Source organism: Vidua chalybeata, chromosome 2 (genome assembly GCF_026979565.1).
Source record: "Vidua chalybeata isolate OUT-0048 chromosome 2, bVidCha1 merged haplotype, whole genome shotgun sequence".
In the NCBI taxonomy this organism is placed as follows: Eukaryota; Metazoa; Chordata; class Aves; order Passeriformes; family Viduidae; genus Vidua; species Vidua chalybeata.
In genome coordinates, this window is record NC_071531.1 from 28,179,350 (window position 1) to 28,196,255 (window position 16,906).

At 39.6% G+C, this 16,906-nt stretch overlaps 1 protein-coding gene across 4 annotated transcripts in view; it reads left to right on the forward strand.

Moving 5' to 3' along the window:
- The window catches only part of FHL2 (four and a half LIM domains 2), a 141,177-nt gene extending 124,726 nt beyond the window's left edge, over nt 1–16,451 (forward strand). For 2 of the 4 annotated variants that reach the window (XM_053934256.1, XM_053934257.1), the window contains exons 2-6: nt 2,054–2,228; nt 8,828–9,002; nt 13,660–13,829; nt 14,177–14,363; nt 15,528–16,451. In XM_053934256.1, coding sequence (XP_053790231.1) covers nt 2,054–2,228; nt 8,828–9,002; nt 13,660–13,829; nt 14,177–14,363; nt 15,528–15,679 — 859 coding nt within the window. In that variant the 3' untranslated portion in view covers nt 15,680–16,451. Of the gene's footprint in view, nt 1–2,048; nt 2,229–8,827; nt 9,003–13,659; nt 13,830–14,176; nt 14,364–15,527 lie in introns of all 4 variants that reach the window. The other 2 variants (XM_053934260.1, XM_053934258.1) reach the window with 1 other exon arrangement.
- Nucleotides 16,452–16,906: the final 455 nt, after the last annotated feature.

A 16,906-nucleotide genomic window follows, 5' to 3' on the forward strand; every position in this document is an offset into this window, starting at 1 on the left:
GGAAAATCCATGACTATCTTTTAAATATTCTGGTAAAGACTGCAGGTCTACTTCAAGAGAAGACTAAGTTGCTGGAAGCAATTGTTAAGGAAACGTCCCTTTGTATTGTCCCTGTTCTCCTGCCTTATACTTCCATTGCTAGCTGCTGCTGTTGGAAATGGGCTACAGGGGAACTTTGGGTGGTCATTGTGCTTCTCTCTCCACCATGTCTTCTTACTTTCTGTCTTCTTATCAGTCCTATGATCCTCTCAATTCCTTAGGGACAAAGAGCACCCTACATGCTCCCAGTTCCCCTCTGTGGTAAGAAAGTTAATTAGTTCCTAAACCATTTTGAAGGCCAAAGCAGTTGCACTGCTAGTCCTGGGTTGTCAGAAGTACAGATGACCAGCTGCCAGGATTTGTGCTTCCTCCAAGCACATTCTGGGGTTTGCTAGTTTGTGTCTCTTCTTTAGTAGTTACTTGGAATTCATAAGACTTTCCAGCAGTTGAGACATCACTTACCTACTTCACACATGTAAAAGCACTCACTCCTCAGTCTGTACCAGTCACTACAAAATTCAGCAGTGGATTTACCATTTAGAACAAAAAAAAAAAAAAAAAGTTTTCTAGTCATCAAAATAAAGTTTGTCTCTTCAGACAGCCCTAAAACCTTAATCACATCCCAGCTAGACAGAATGAAAGGTAAAAATAAAAACTGAAATCCTGGAGGAGAACTCAGGATTTCAGAATGCCCTATGGGTGGCTCTCACTGCCAGAGGGAGAGGACAAACTCCAGAAATTAGCAACCTGTGCCAAGAACACTAAGCAAGTAACATTTTGTTTAAAACTGAGAGCTGAAGTTGGCAAAAGGACTGCAGCTGCTGTAAATGTCACTTATGCATGAAAGACAGAGGTAGTCACTTAAGCTATTAGTATTCAAAACATTTAAGGATTTATAGATCAGATGTGGCTTAAAGAGGAGATGCAGCCTGGCAGTGAAGATCATGCAGTCCAGGTAGCATGTACTTTCTGCTTGGGAAATTCCCTTTCCTAAGCAGGCAGCTATGCCCTGCCCCAGCTGTAACCTCCAAACAGATTTCAGGTGCAACACATGCTGCAAGGCTCAGGTTAAGAAAGAAGATGATGACTCTAATGAAACCCAAAATAAATTGTCACCAGCAATAATAAATATTCATCAAAGGCATTTGAGTCATCTTTCCTTGTGTGTGCATCCAGAAAATGATAGAGACGTAACAAAACTTGAGGAGCAAACATCAATTGTCCCTAATTCAGACAAGCTGAAACATCATATACAGTTTCTTCTACTTACTTTTTCCCTTCCATAATAATTTTTTGACATTTGTCTGAGCTAGGATACCTGGGAGCCAACTCCCATTTGTGTCCCAATACACTGCAGCTATTGGATAACTTCTTCAGCTGCATCAGAGGAGAATCAGATATATCCTACACCTTCCACCCCCATAGTCCCATGCACGAGCACAGATGGAGGGCTGGTGTCTGCCTGTGGGAGAATGATTTCCAGACACTGGCCTACTGAGAATGTAGAGAAGGAAGGTGCAGAAGTACATAACTGTGGTGCCTGATAGTCTGTGCATGACTGAAGTCTACTAGCAATGTAAACCTTTCTCTTGCCTTACCCAGGAGATGTTGCTACTGAAGATTAGCTGCCTCATCCTCTTAATGGACTTAACTCCCTCCATCCCCTAGAGAAACACCTTCTTGTTGCAGAGCTATAGGTCAAATTCCATTTACAAATCCCACAAGAATTCTTCAGACTCAGAGTTCACTCCTCCCTCTCATCACACTGGTGCACCTAGTGCTAGAGCACTAGATCTGGCCAAAGATGGATCAACAGATGGCTAATTTAGATAGGCTGCACTGTGACATTTATAGCCCAGTTTCTTCCTATTGTGTTCATTTATTTGACTGAAAGCTGGATTAATACTGAGGTACATAAATGTGATAAACAAGAATTGATAAACCTTTCCTGAGGGATTGGGTCTAGTGTAGCTCAGTCTGACACGTGCCTGTTCCTGTCTTTGTGGCAGGGTAGCTGGACTCCAGGCACCAACATGACTGAACGCTTTGATTGCCACTACTGCAAAGAGTCACTGTTTGGTAAGAAGTACATCCTGAAGGAGGACAGCCCCTACTGTGTGAAATGTTATGAAAATCTTTATTCCAACACCTGTGAGGAATGCAAAAAACCTATTGGTGCTGACTGCAAGGTATGTTGGATTTGTGTCTTGTTACAGAAATCTTGACAGAGCAGCTTGGATACACAGCTCTGAGATCTGAAGGATCCAGCCTAACAGCTACACAGGGGTTTCTTTTGATGGGAGAGCATGTTTTCTGGACCTCTGTATCTGTTTTGTATTGTTTCACTTGGCAAACCCTTCTTTACCCAGCATGGTAATAGAAATGCACTCCTGTAAAGCACAGAATGATCCGATACTCTGATGTAAGAAATTCTCTTTAATTCATTGGGTGAGCCTTTCCTCAGGGCCAGCTGGGATCTGAAAGGGTGACAGAAGCTGGTTGTGCCTACTTTTGGGTCAGAGGGAGCTAAGCCACTGTTGGCTTTGCAGTGACCACACTTCTGTGGTCATCAAGAGACACACACTCAAGCAAAGGTGCTAACTTGGAGGTCACAAAAATCCAGCTAATGCTGACTCAAGCAATAAATCAGATAGAAAAATTAGACATTTAAATACAGAATGATGATAGTGGAGGCTAATAAAAAATGGGATGGACAGAGCAGAGGCCTTGTTTGCTTGAGTTATGTACTGCTACAACACATGGAAATACCTGCCTGGTACAGATTAGTTGTGACCACCTGTATTTCTTTTAAGTTAATTAAAACAACTGGAGTTCATGCCAGTTTCAACCTGCCTGAATGAGGACAGAGGAGCCATCCAGTGCATGTCTGTTATACAGTTACCAACAGACTTCATCTGATGTGCATCTTCCTTGCATAAAATTGGCCTGTTTGAAGTTGGGCAAGATTTTCACTGACAGAATGAGATTGCAGTAGAACTGCAATATGTATTGCATGGTCATACGATTCTTTACTGACCCAAGGAGATCTGATTTTTGATTTCCCACTGCTGATTCATACCTTTACAAAGATAAACTAATTCCCATTAGTGATACTACCACCCAATCACTAGTTCAGAGATATAAAAATATATGCTTACTCAGATTGGAAAAAATAAATGTCTCATACCTTCCAAATTGATCTACAACACCCTATTGGCAAATCAGTAGGAAAGTCCCTTTCAGAAGCCTTAAAAAGGTAAAAATTTTTCACCACCAAGACAGGGGACTGGCAATAATCTGTAAGAAGGTATAAAATTGCCAGCTTTCCTACAGCTCATAAATATTCAGGTTAGAGATGAGATACAGCTGGCCTGGCCTGACCTGAAAAAGCAAAATATTCCTGCCCTGTTCCAGAATGTGCTTTTGTTTTAAGGTCTCTTTCTAATCCCCTGAGAAGATATTTCCATGTGTTGATAGTCAAGAATTTTAAAACTTGGATCAGCTTCAACAAATCTTGGTCAAAGTATTCAGGAATTAATCAGGCTGAACTTTTCAACCCAGATTTATATATTTAGGGAGTGTGGGTGTTATCTGATATACCGCTTTTCTTTACTTTTAAGAGGAGCACACTCTAATAACAGATACAAAAAAAAAAAGCCTCAACTGTCTGCAATCTAAGAATATTTTATCTATGTAAAAAACAGAACTATATGTGGAAAACATAACTAAGCGATATTAAATAAAGATTTCCTAAAGAGCTATAAAATATGCCAGAAACAAACATGTCCTTTTTTTGTTTCTGTGACTGCTGTTTGTGCCTGTCCATACTGTATACTGCAGCTTTTGAAGCTGTTGAGCAATTTTAGCAATTTCTGATAGATGGATAAAAGTTGAAACTTAAATTCCTGCAATTTTTTCTGAAAAAAACCATATGCTTGGGCAGAAAAAGAGATCCTATGAATGTTCTCACTGAGAAGAAAACTAGAGTAGGTTTTTAATGACAGTAATAGACATTAGAGAACACATTTGAGAGAGCCCTTACAAGTGCCTCGGCCACAAGGTAAGTTTCAGATGAAGTGTGTGCACTGTGACTGAGCATAATTCAGCCATGAAACAGTCACAAAAAAATCAGGCTTATCCTCATTAAACTGTATGAATACGTAGGTATATAAATACATAAGAAATACCCATACACACATGTATATAAATACATTTTTACATAAATCTTTTTACACATAGCATTTACTTTTTCACCTGAAAGAAGATAAATTGTACTATGTTTGGGAATGAAAGCAGTGTGTTTACTGCATGTACAAAATGGACTCCAATTTGTTTGTATGCCCAACATAACCTAAAACTCTAAAACTTGAAATAAAAAAACATAATGGAGTGACAGTGTCATGAGAAAAGGTCACATCCAGGCCTCTGCATCTGGCAGCAGTGTCCACACTTCCATCCACATTACAAAGTGGAAAGTCCCACAAAGTTCTCACATCAGATTTTCCTTCACAGGTCCATTCTTGGCCACCATTATTTCTCTACACTAAGAAAAGCTGCACTGAGAACCAGATGCTCTTAATTTCCTTCTTTCCCACTCTCCCAATTACAATTAAACCCCCTATAACTGACATGATTACACCAAAGTGAAATCACAGGTGCTGAGGACACTTGTAATACTCAATTTCTGAGAGCACTGGACTCTGAGAGGATGAAACTGATGCTGGATTTTCACATTGTATATTAGCTATAGCACAAGACAACAATGCTGTAGGGAAACTTACCTTGAATTCAAGTCAGGGGAGAATTTTCTTCACTATCTTTCTATGTTTTAAGGTAGTTTATAGGTAACTGCAAACTTAACTAAGTAATAACTAATTTGTTCTTTATTTTAAAAGAACAAGTCTTTGCCACCAGAAAATCCCAGAATGACAATATAAGTCTGAATGACACTTTGAGCATAGGCCATTTCATTAACTGTAAACACTTCCAGCTGATGCTTACAAAACTTTCACAGACAAATGAAAAGCTTCATATCCTGAGTGGTTGAAGGCACCAGCAGGCCATATGAAAACACAATGCCATTTCTCTCACACCTATTATACATTATCCATATGCTAACAAGTTTGGGAGAAATTTACTTTTCTAGAAAAAAAAAAAAAGTCGTTTTATTGGCTATGTCCCTGGTGAGTGCTCACCACACCTACAGTTTCAGGCTTATTTCTGGAAATCCATACATCTTGCACCCATTTGCTTAACTGCTGAAGGGTTACTTTTTGTTGACTTTGGCTTTTTTAATACTTTCCTTGCAGATCCTACAGTATAGAAACCATTGCAAACACAGGAAATACCTACAGTAATCCTGTGTTTAATGCAGTCCACAAGCTGGCCTTGGCAAGCAGAAGGGGGTGAAAACTCTCTCTGTGAAATGTGCAAATTAAATTATGAGTGGATTGTGAGATACAGCTAGTGTGTCAACACGCAGGCCAAAAATGGCTCAAAAGGGTCATTCTCATGCATCAACTAAACAAAAAAAAATAAAACTTCCAGTAATGGTGATCAGGAAAGGGAAAAACAAATTATTTTTCTCAATTTGAATATTTAAACCCTATCCCAACATGCAACACTTTTTCAGCTCATTATTGAATCTCAGGCTACTTGTTGTAAAAGAGGTGGGTACCTTAATATTTTTTCATACATGTAAGGGGCTGAGTACAGCACAATATTGCTTGTTTTTACCTTTTCTCAACATACTTTTACAGGTATCTGCCAGTCTAACATACTTAAGTGTTTTGCTACAGGGTATATATAGCTAAAATCTGCACAGCATTTAGTTGAGGTAGCCCATTTTCTCCATTCAACCTTCTGAAAAGACCATTGTGTCAAAAAAGCCATGAACAACATATACAGTTACTGTTCTGGAAATAAGCTCTCTAATCTCCTTCTTCCTACTGGGTCCCTGTTGAAACCCAGAGAAGCTGAAACCCTGCTGTTCAAGAGAAATGGCACTGTGTAATGGCTTCAGTTTGCTTAGACTTAAAAAGCCTGAGGAGAAGAAAATATAAATGTAGGGTATGAGGAGATTAACCCAGTTAACTGGTAACCCTAGTCTAAGGGGGTCTTCTGGGTTTTTTTTAAAAACCACACTTGTCTAAGTCACATGCAGTCCCACCCTAGAGCCCAAATAAACCATGCTGGAGCAAAACTATGCAGAGCTGCGGAGAAGCTGTAAAACTTAATCTTGCCAATGTTAACAGTTATCTTGTCAAAGTTTTCTTTGTGGGTGTCATAATGAAAGTAAGTGAAAATACAACAGGAATTAGTTGTACATCACTTGTACCTCCTGCTGGAACAGATTTATTTGGGTTGCAATCAGCTAACATAAACTAAAATTCACACGCCTAGACTATATCTGATGTTCTTTCAGCTTAACAGAGGAGCAGCCTGACATTCAAAAAGCTTTTAAGTCAGTTTTTGCATATGCCTTTCCAGTGTAGAATTTGCTCCAGATCAATACATCCACAACTTATGGACAAGCCAAAGGCCCCAGTAATATATAAAACATGCTGAAATAGACCAGACCTTCTTTTCAGTGACTTAAAATGCATAAATGGTTTCATCAGTACCTTGGACTTCCTTGCTTTCAAATGTGACAGAGTCAGAGAGAGAAAGCAATACCCATTTCATCAGTCTAATATTCTACTGTCAAAGCCAGACATCTTAGACTCCCTCTACATTCAATGGCAATAGTTGTTATGGTAATCCAGAGTAGTTGAAGATTATTCAATCCACATTTTATCTTGGGTACTTTTTGTTGTAGTTTTGCTTCATGACTTCATCATGATGAAATAACTGCTACTGTCACCTACCCAGCTACTGCCCATAAAATCTTGCCATCATAACTGACTCAGGGATCAAATCCTTCATCATTGACACCTACTCTTTGTTTTCATTACTCCTCTCCTACAAGGCATGCAACTTCTTCAGGGTATCATTTCATTGATAAAATAAGCATACATCACCACACGATGTTAAAAAAATAGCTTGCTGAAAATTGCAAAAACAGGAAATGGCAGGTAGTGAGGAAAAATAATTGAAATACATGTTACAAGAGAAAGAAGATCAGATCTGTTGTTCTATCTTCTAAAAGTCAAATTTCAGATATTTTGGAAAGCACTGTATACTGTATTTTTCTGTTGAAAATACAATATGAGACCAGATTTAGGCTATTTGACTTCTCCCAAAGAGAAGAAAAAAAAATGTAAATAACTTCCAAAGAAGATTGGTTTGCATTTGCTATTAGAAAAGATTAAAATATTAGTCAGAAATTTGTGTTGTTTCAAAAGAATTTAGCTGAAATGAGTAGATGAGCTGAATAAACAACTGTCTGAAAGCTGTGAAGTAGAAGTCTTAGATATTCTACCACAAGGTGCAGTCTCAGAGATGAAACACATTGGGTATCAATTGTTACTCACAATGATTCAAAAAAATTAGGTGAGTAGCACAGATGTCCGAACAGAAATGTTTAATTGCATAGTCAAATTTTGACAGACATTACTAAAGTTTAACAAGCTACAGCATATCAGCTGAGCTAGATTAAACTATTTCAGTGTTTCCAGCTAGCTGTTTATGAGAACAAGGCTCCCAAAGACACAATGTTATTTTAGGTTAACCTAAATCTGTGGTATCTTGCTCTAGCATAAGATTGCACATTTGGAGTTACCTGTGACTGTACTGGCTGACATAGTACAGCTTATGCCAGATTAGGTATGAACCTTTTATGATGTTTCACACAACTGCAAAATTGGAATTCACTGTTCTACCACTTGCGTTTTTCCTTCAGTTAACCTGATTCATTTAGTGCCTGCAATAAATACACAGTAGATCTTGAGCTAGAACCTGAGAACTTATTTCAGCTGAATTTTTATACTCCCTATTCATGACAATTCCAGCCTTTCACACTCCCAACCCAGACCAGAGCCTCTACGTTTTGGGGCTTGTAATCATCCAAGCTCTATTTTGTTTGGAGTCCAAAGGCACTATTAAAGTGTTACATGAACAGGCCACCTTAATTTAAATTTTAAAAAGCACAATCCACTGTTTTAGGTCAAAATTTTGAGAAGGACTATTTCTTTTAAATAATAAAAGGAACCACTGTGAAGAGTATTTTAAATACTATCATGCCCACACTAAACCCTTGACCAGTACTCTAGATCACTGGATGCAGGTACAATGTGGACTTGTATCTTTCAGTACAATCCACATCTGAAATACAGGTAAACCAAAACACAAGGGTCAGTAAAAATTTGTTGTAGTGAAAGAAAACCCAAAAGAGATCAGGCTCCTTCCACTCTTGGTGTAAATCTGTCAAAAAATACCAGAATGCAATTGGAAAAAATATTTCTGTTCTGGAGTAAATATCTATGAAATGAACTAGAAATCAGCAATAGATAAGGCAAATAGGGGAAGTCTACCATAGCTATCACGTTAACAAGTTTTAATCCAACTCAAAAGTGGGGCTTTATTCTCAAAGGAAATACCTAAGTGAAATTAGCTGCTCTTCTGTCACGTACAAAAAGGTTCACCTTGAACTGAAAAATGGCTGATAGTTGTCATGAGCTGCTCTTGGTTATCGCAGCAAAATAAGTTCGCCTTTGTCAGAACATTTTGTTTTCTTCAAAGTAGCCCCAACTCCTGGCTGAAGTTCAGATTTGGATGTGTTTGCATTCTCAAAGCTTCCAGTTGTGCAAACTATTCATTCCATTTACTCTGTGGTATTGGATTTCTACAGGATCTGTCTTATAAGGACCGCCACTGGCACGAAACCTGCTTCCACTGTTTCCAGTGCAAGAATTCCTTGGTGGACAAACCTTTTGCTGCAAAAGAGGAACATCTACTTTGTACTGACTGCTACTCCAATGAATACTCTTCCAAATGTAATGAGTGCAAGAAGACTATTATGCCAGGTTAGGATGCTCACTTTTTGGACTAGATATAAAGCCCAAACTCAGCAATATTTGTGAGAAATGTTTCTACTTGCTGAACTACATAAAAAAACTGGTGATGGTGCATTCTATGCCATTTCCACGACCAGAACATGTAATGTTCATAATGGCTTATGGAAGAACTTCCATTCACATGAAAATTTTATCTAATTACTCAAAATTTAGCTTCTATCAGACATATGAAAAATTGATCAAAGTGCCTCTGAGGTCTTTCTTGAGTACAAAGATATGAAGGAACAGGAAAGAGTTTGTTTTTTTTTTCCAACAAGAAAAGGTTATAGTAATAGATTGCTAAAACCTGATCTGCTCACAACAATATTATAGCATTCTGTGATGATTTGAGGGCTTTAAAGTTGAAGTGCTATCAGTGCAGAAATAAAAAATTAAAAGGCAATTTGAAGAATCCTCATACACACTCCATAATGCTTACTAGTTACTTTGTCAGTTGGTTCTGACATTGGTCATCTCAGACAAAAAGAAGAAACCACAACATTTTGCTCCTGGGTGTAAAAATTAAGGCTTGATGATGAAATAGAACAACAATATTTAAAAGCAGATGACCCTATCTATTCCGAGTTTAAATACCTCCTATTATTCCATGTGCACCCATTTTGCTGACACAGAAATAAAAGCTGACATGCTTGGGAATAGCCAGTGGTAGTTTTAAAGCTGGAACTACATGACTCAGGAAGTCCATTCTCATCCCAGAAAGCTAGTTGTATCCTGGGCTGCATCCAAAGCAGCGTGGGCAGCAGGTCAACGGAAGTGATTCTGTCCCTTAACTTTGCTGTTGAGAGATCCCACCTGGAGTGCTGCACCCAACTCTGGGAACCCCAACATAAGAAGAACATGGAACTGTTGGAGGAGGTCCAGAGGAGGACCACGAAGAGGACTGAAACACTTTGCTTATAAAGACAAGCTGAGAGAGCTGGGATTGTTCAGCCTGGAGAAGGCTCTGGGGAAACCTGTTGGCAGCCTTTCAGTACCTGAAAGGGGAATTGTAACAAAGATGGGGACAGACTTTTCAGCAGGGCCTGTTGCAATAGAACAAAGTGTAACTTTTTTAAAAGTAAAAGAGGGTTGATTTAGATTAGTATAAGGAATACGTTTTCTACAATGAAGGGGTAAGGTCAAACACTGAAACAGGTTGCCCAGAGATGTGGTGGATTCCCCATGCCTGGAAAAATTCAAGGTCAGTTTGGATGGGATTCTGAGCAACCTGATCAAGTTGATGTCCCTGCTTACTGCAAAGGCCTTGGACTAGATGATCTTTAAAGGTTTCTTTCAACCAAAACTCTTCTATGAATCTGTGATTCTATAATGTTATGTGTATATATTTTTAGTACTGCTCATCAGATTCATTGCCATTATCAGTGATTTACTGAATGGATCTCTTTTTGTCTATTATGCCAGCTATATATTGATATGTAGTAATGGAGGCTGGATTCAGTGACACAGAATCCCTGCTTCTCTTATAACCCAGACAGAAGAGAAGAAATTAATTTTTGTAAGCTTTGCAACTACCCACTGGTCTCTAGCTGCTTACCCAAGATAGCTGAGATGTCACAACACTGGAAGAGCAGTACACTCACCACGTTTTTCCTACTTACACAGCACACTGTGGTGGTACAGCAGCTACAGCAGAGGAGTATGGTCACCAGTGAAAGGATAATTTATTTTGAAAGAACCAGCAAGTGATTGGATATCCCTTGTGGAGACTGTTAGTGCTAAACTTGCCCTTTGCTTTGAGCCCCCAAATGTAAAATGTAGATCACAGAATCACAGAATCACACAGAATCACAAGGTTGGAAGAGACCTTCAAGATCATCGAGCCCAACCCATGCCCTAACACCTCAACTCAACCATGGCATCAAGGGCCACATCCAGTCTTTTTTTAAACACATACAGGGATGGTGACTCCACCACATCCCAGGGTAGACAATTCTAGTACTTTATCACTCTTTTTGTAAAAAACTTTTTTCTAATATCCAACCTATCCTTGGTGCAGCTTAAGATTGTGTCCTCTTGTTCTGTCAGTTGCTGCCTGGTGAAAGAGACCAACCCCCACCTGACTACAGCCACCTTTCAGAAGTTGTAGAGAGTGATAAGGTCACCCCTGAGTCTCCTTTTCTCCAGGCTAAACATCCCCCAGCTCCCTCAGTCATTCCTCACAGGGTTTGTGTTCCAAGCCCCTCACCAGCCTCGTTGCCTCCTCTGGACACGTTCAAGCGTCTCAACGTCCTTCCCAAACTGAGGGGCCAGAACTGGACACAGCACTCAAGGTGCAGCCTCACCAGTGCCGAGTTCAGGGGAAGAATGACCTCCCTGCTCCTGCTGGCCACACTATTCTTGATACAGGCCAGGATGCCATTGGCCTTCTTGGCCACCAGGGCACACTGCTGGCTCATGTTCAGCCGGCTGTTGAGCAGTACCCCCAGGTCCTTTTCCACCTGGGCACTGTCCAGCCACACCGTCCCCAGTTTGTAACACTGCAGGGGGTTATTGTGGCCAAAATGCAGGGCTCAGCACTTGGACTTATTAAATTTCATCCTATTGGACTCTGCCCATCCATCCAACCATTCCAGGTCTCTCTGCAGAGCCCTCCTACCTTCCAACAGATCGACACATGCTCCCAGCTTAGTGTCATCTACACATTTGCAAATGAAAGACTCAATCCCTCATCCATGTTGTCAATAAAATTATTGAACAGAGCTGGTGCCAGCACAGACCCCTGAGGGACACCACTGGTGACTGGCCCCAGCTGGATGCAGCACCGTTCACCACCACTCTCTGGGCCTGGCCATCCAGACAGTTCCTAACCCAGCAAAGAGTGCTCCTGTCCAAGCCGTGGAAGCTTTACCATGAGGTGCCCATTTAAGTGATTACAAGCTTGTTCTTTCAGTCCTTCTGCAAACCCAACTCACACTGACTTCAATCTAGCAACTAACAAAACAGGGCTCGCCTTGCTTTGAGTTTCAACACCATCCCAAAGAGAGTACAGCTGCAATGTAAAAATAAAATTCAAGACTATTAAAAAAAATTATCCACATCTTCTTTTTCCAGAATATTATTCTTTGAATGACTGATTTATTTGCTCTTTGATATGATATAGGAAGTTACTGGCATAGAGAGGGCACAATTTTTAGAAGGTGTCTGTTAATAAAATGGAACAAAAATATTCAAGAATGTAAGCATCAGAAAGAAAGATAATTAACAGTTCACTTACTACTAATGAAAGTCAATTAAAGAAAAAAACAGCAAACCACCAAATAAATCCTGAAGTATGCCTCTCAGCAGAATTTAATAAGATCATAAAACAAGAAAAATATGCAACTAGTAAACAAAGATGAATTAATGCATGAGAAGGGGAAAAATGGTAAAACTTCACCCTGTAATAGGGGCAGAGAGAACTGGCATCAAAGGCATTAATGTGGTTCTTCATCATTAGCCAACTCGATCGGCTTGTTAGTCTTCCAAGTATTTGACTTCATGTTTGCTGTTACAGGCTCCAAGAGTGATGCAGAACTGTAGGAACAACATTTGTTTATTTACCCTTCTGGCCAGTCTCAAATATTCTGACTCACACTGGTACACAGGAAATCATACCATGTGCAAATAAATTTATCTATATAATAAGGCATCTCCAATTTCCTGGAAGGGCTCAGAGTCCATCTGCCATACAGTGGACTGAATCTGCAAAGAACACTATCTGAACCCTAAAGCTTTGTTCTAGAGAAGTGCATTTATTTTCTACCATACCACTTTTCTGCTTTCCAATAAAAGGATTGTTTAAATTACACATTTCAACCATATTTTCCATATTTTCAATTCAACTGAAAACAGAGAGAAAGCTTTTTTCTTACTGAAAGGTTCAAGAGGCAGAAAAACATTTAAGATATGTTCTGTTGAGCTGGAAACAACTGCAAACTTATAATACACCTCAATGAGAACAAGAAAAAGGCCCCTGAGCAGATATGAAATAATCCTTTGTCTCAGACAGAGACTGTATTTCATTGGGAAAGGGAGGCAAGGTGCTTGCCAGGAATTGCATGCCCCATCCTTGACAGTGTTCAAAGCCAGGTTGGATCAGGCCCTGAGAACCTGGTCTAGTGAGAGATGTCCCTGTCCATGGCAGGGAGTTTAAAACTATATGATTTTTAAGGTGTCTTCCAGCCCAAATCATTCTATGAGTCTGTAATTAACCAGGTATCTTGCTGCTATTTGAAAAAGATACAAAACAGATGTGGAATGAATGAGGCCAGTCTTTAATGGAGAATGGCCTGACATCCACTCAGCACTAACAGCAGCTTATAGTGGTGTCTGTCCAATTCCCTTGAATCTTCCTGTGCATTGGAATTCGTTATTTGCCTAATAATACCATAAAAAGTGGTTCTAGGCTGTAGCTATTTGCAATAAATGTTTCTCTTCTTTGCAGGAGAAGAGATCTCCAAAAACCTAAAAAGGTACCAAATGTCATGCAAAGCCAATAGGAACATTAAGTAGCCTCTAGCTCACAGCTGCAATGCTTCTTTACTGACAGACAGCTGCCAGGCAAACAAGAGCTACAACTGCATCTATCTCATCCAGAAGTTCACTTGATGCTCTGGTGTCATTACAGGTACTCGGAAGATGGAATACAAGGGCAACAGCTGGCACGAGACCTGCTTTATCTGCTGCCGCTGCCAGCAGCCTATTGGGACAAAGAGCTTCATCCCTAAGGACAATCAAAACTTTTGTGTACCCTGCTATGAAAAACAGTTTGCCATGCAATGTGTCCAGTGCAAGGAGGTAGTGCTCTTATTTTGCTTATGTGAAACCTAAGGGATTTAAGTCCATCTCATTTTATATCCAAGTAGGCAGAATATCTCATTTTTGTATGTGTAAAAAGATTAAGAATTAACTGGTTTTAAGAGATATTATTTCAGTTCCACTTACTTGTAAGAGAAAACTCCCTGACAAAGTCTGGAGAACCAGAAAGTAAATACTTCATCTAAAATATGAAATGAACCAGTCTTTCCCAAAGAAAGTAACAGGGAAGTTGAAACACATCAGGTAATTCCTCTACCATGAAAAAAGGGACAGGTGAAGGAACAGTTATGAGTCAAACTCATAACTTTTTGTTTTTCCTAAAACAGGCGATCACCACAGGAGGTGTTACCTACCGGGAGCAGCCATGGCATAAGGAGTGCTTCGTGTGTACTGCATGCAAGAAGCAGTTGTCTGGACAGCGCTTTACCTCCAGGGATGAGTTTGCATACTGCTTGAGCTGCTTCTGCAACCTCTATGCCAAAAAGTGTGCTGGATGCACAAACCCAATCAGTGGTAGGTCTCTCATGACTGGTGCCTTTACATTTTGTGGCAGTTTTGTGTGTTGAATTGCTACTAAAGGCAAAACTAAACAAAGTCTGACCTTGATGCCTTTTGAAGGCTGACTTAGAACAGAAACTAGACAGAGTTAAAGAATAAAGTAGGTATTTATTAGGAGGCCTCAACAGATCTGCTTCAGGCAGCACAAGAGCTCAGCCAGGGCTACACCCCAGGTGAACCTAAAATGGTCACAAAATGAACTACCGGTCACACGGTCTCACACTTTTATAAGTTCTGGTTCATTAGCATATTGGAGCTAATTGTCCAATTACAGCTTCAGCCCATGAAGTCCCATCCTTCTTTTCTCTCTTTGGTCCTCTGTTGTTTATGCACTTAGGCCTGAGATCTGGATCAGTTGTCCTTGGCCCCAAGCTAGAAAAAGATTTGTTCTGTCTACCTACTCTGTGAAGAGAGCTTACTGTCTCCTAATATGAAGCTCGGACTCACACACTAAAGCAGCACAGAACCTGAAGAATATAAAAGCTAAAATTTGAGGTATCAACCTGGCACAAGAAATGCCCAACTAAATCTTTTCATGGAACTCCAGCTAGTAATTTTTGAAGTTACTACTGAGAGTTTTTTCCATTTTTCTTTCTTTCGTACAACTTCAATACACCTGATGATAACTGCCATAGCCTCAAACTCTGGAATGTTTTTTTACTAACCTTCTTTTCCTGAGGCATTCTTCCTTCAGAGCTATGAATCAAGTCATGACGCATGACAGACTTCTTTTTTAATTATATAAATGCACCTCTACAAAACATAAATGAACATACTCAGGTGCCATAAAACATTCTGTAAAAAACTACCATAATTCTGTTCAGAGGCGGGTGCTTTGCTTTTCTTCTGCATTTTGCAGGGCCATCCCTTGGAAGTTCATTTCTGCCATTATCACTAGGGATAACAGCCTTGCTCATTAACTTTGCTGAAAGCAACAGAAGTATTTGAGGACGAAAATATTAGTCACTACAGAATCAGTGAAATTAGCACAGCAACAAACAGATTTGTCACAATGGCATTTTTCACTGCTGTATGTCAGATCTCCATGTCAGTCTGCGTGACCTGATGGCTTACCTGCTACTGTTTTCTTGTAACAGAATGATTTTGCTTTTCAAACAGGACTCGGAGGAACCAAGTACATCTCCTTTGAAGAACGGCAGTGGCATAATGATTGCTTTAACTGTAAAAAGTGCTCCCTTTCATTGGTGGGTCGTGGCTTCCTCACAGAAAGGGATGACATCCTTTGCCCTGAATGTGGAAAGGATATTTAAAGCTCAAACTAAGAGGTGAGGAAGAAGGGAGGAAAGCCGTGCTCACAATATATAGTCTGAAACACATGGATGTTCCAAGCTAGGTTTGCCACTCTGTGTCTCACTGTACTATTAACATTTCTTAACCTTTTTCTTTATACTCTCCTAGTCTGGAGGGAAAACAGCTTGAGAATTTCTAATAGCAATGTCAGTGTTTAAGATTTCTACCAATAACAAAAAGTAATGCAAAACCCATGATGTAAAACTATTTGGCTGTTTTTGACATAACATAGTATTTTTAAGATTTTTTTTTTCCTAAAAAACATTCCAGTTACAAGGAAGTGATACAGGTCAAGGATAACAATGGCCACACACAGTACATTCATTGGTGGATATTCAGGGTGAAGCCTTCTGCCCACTGAAATCAATGGCAAAGGCCATTCAATTCCAATAAGGCTGGTGTAACCCCAGTGTTCTTGAGCTATGTGACAAGTGTGTGCTGTCAAGTCTGTAGAAAGACTGCAAATGTAGAGTGTGTTTCAATGTACATGGATTTGTGACATGCCATAAAGAGATAATGATGAAACAGTGGAAGTGGGAGTGCTTCATGACAGGTACATATTTTATTGCATGTCTAGCTGATCATTGTGTGAAGTATAAGTTCTGATCAACAGTGTCAGTATTACAGTTAGTTGACATTACACTGCACATTGTATTTTTCAAAATAAAATTGTTTAAAACAAAACTGCGATTGTGGCTTAATTGTATTTACATAATATTTACAAAAATGTTTTCACATTCTGAAGAAACACAATGCATACAAACACAACCCTTTTTACACCCAATTTTTGGGGGTGTGAAATTAAGACAATTCTCAGAAGGGCCTTGCTGTACAACAGTCTTTTACTAATTGAAGTCAGTGGGAAAACTACCAGCAAAAATGAACAAGTGTGTGAAAACAGACGCTGTACTGACTCCAGCTGATAAAAATGTGTTCATAGGCTCTAAACTCAAGCCCAAAATATTTTTCTTCTCAGCAAGCAAGGAGGTCAAGACAACTCAAAAGACATCCATCTATCTTTGCAAAAGTCAAAAGTTCAACTTCTATAGCAGGGCATGCTTTAATTTTGTTCTCTATTGGGATACATAATACTCTTCGTTGTAGCATAATTTCTGCTATGTTTGCCGCAGCAACTGTCAGCAACAGCTGGCAGGACAGTAACATCAAAAGGAAATAATACAAAGGAA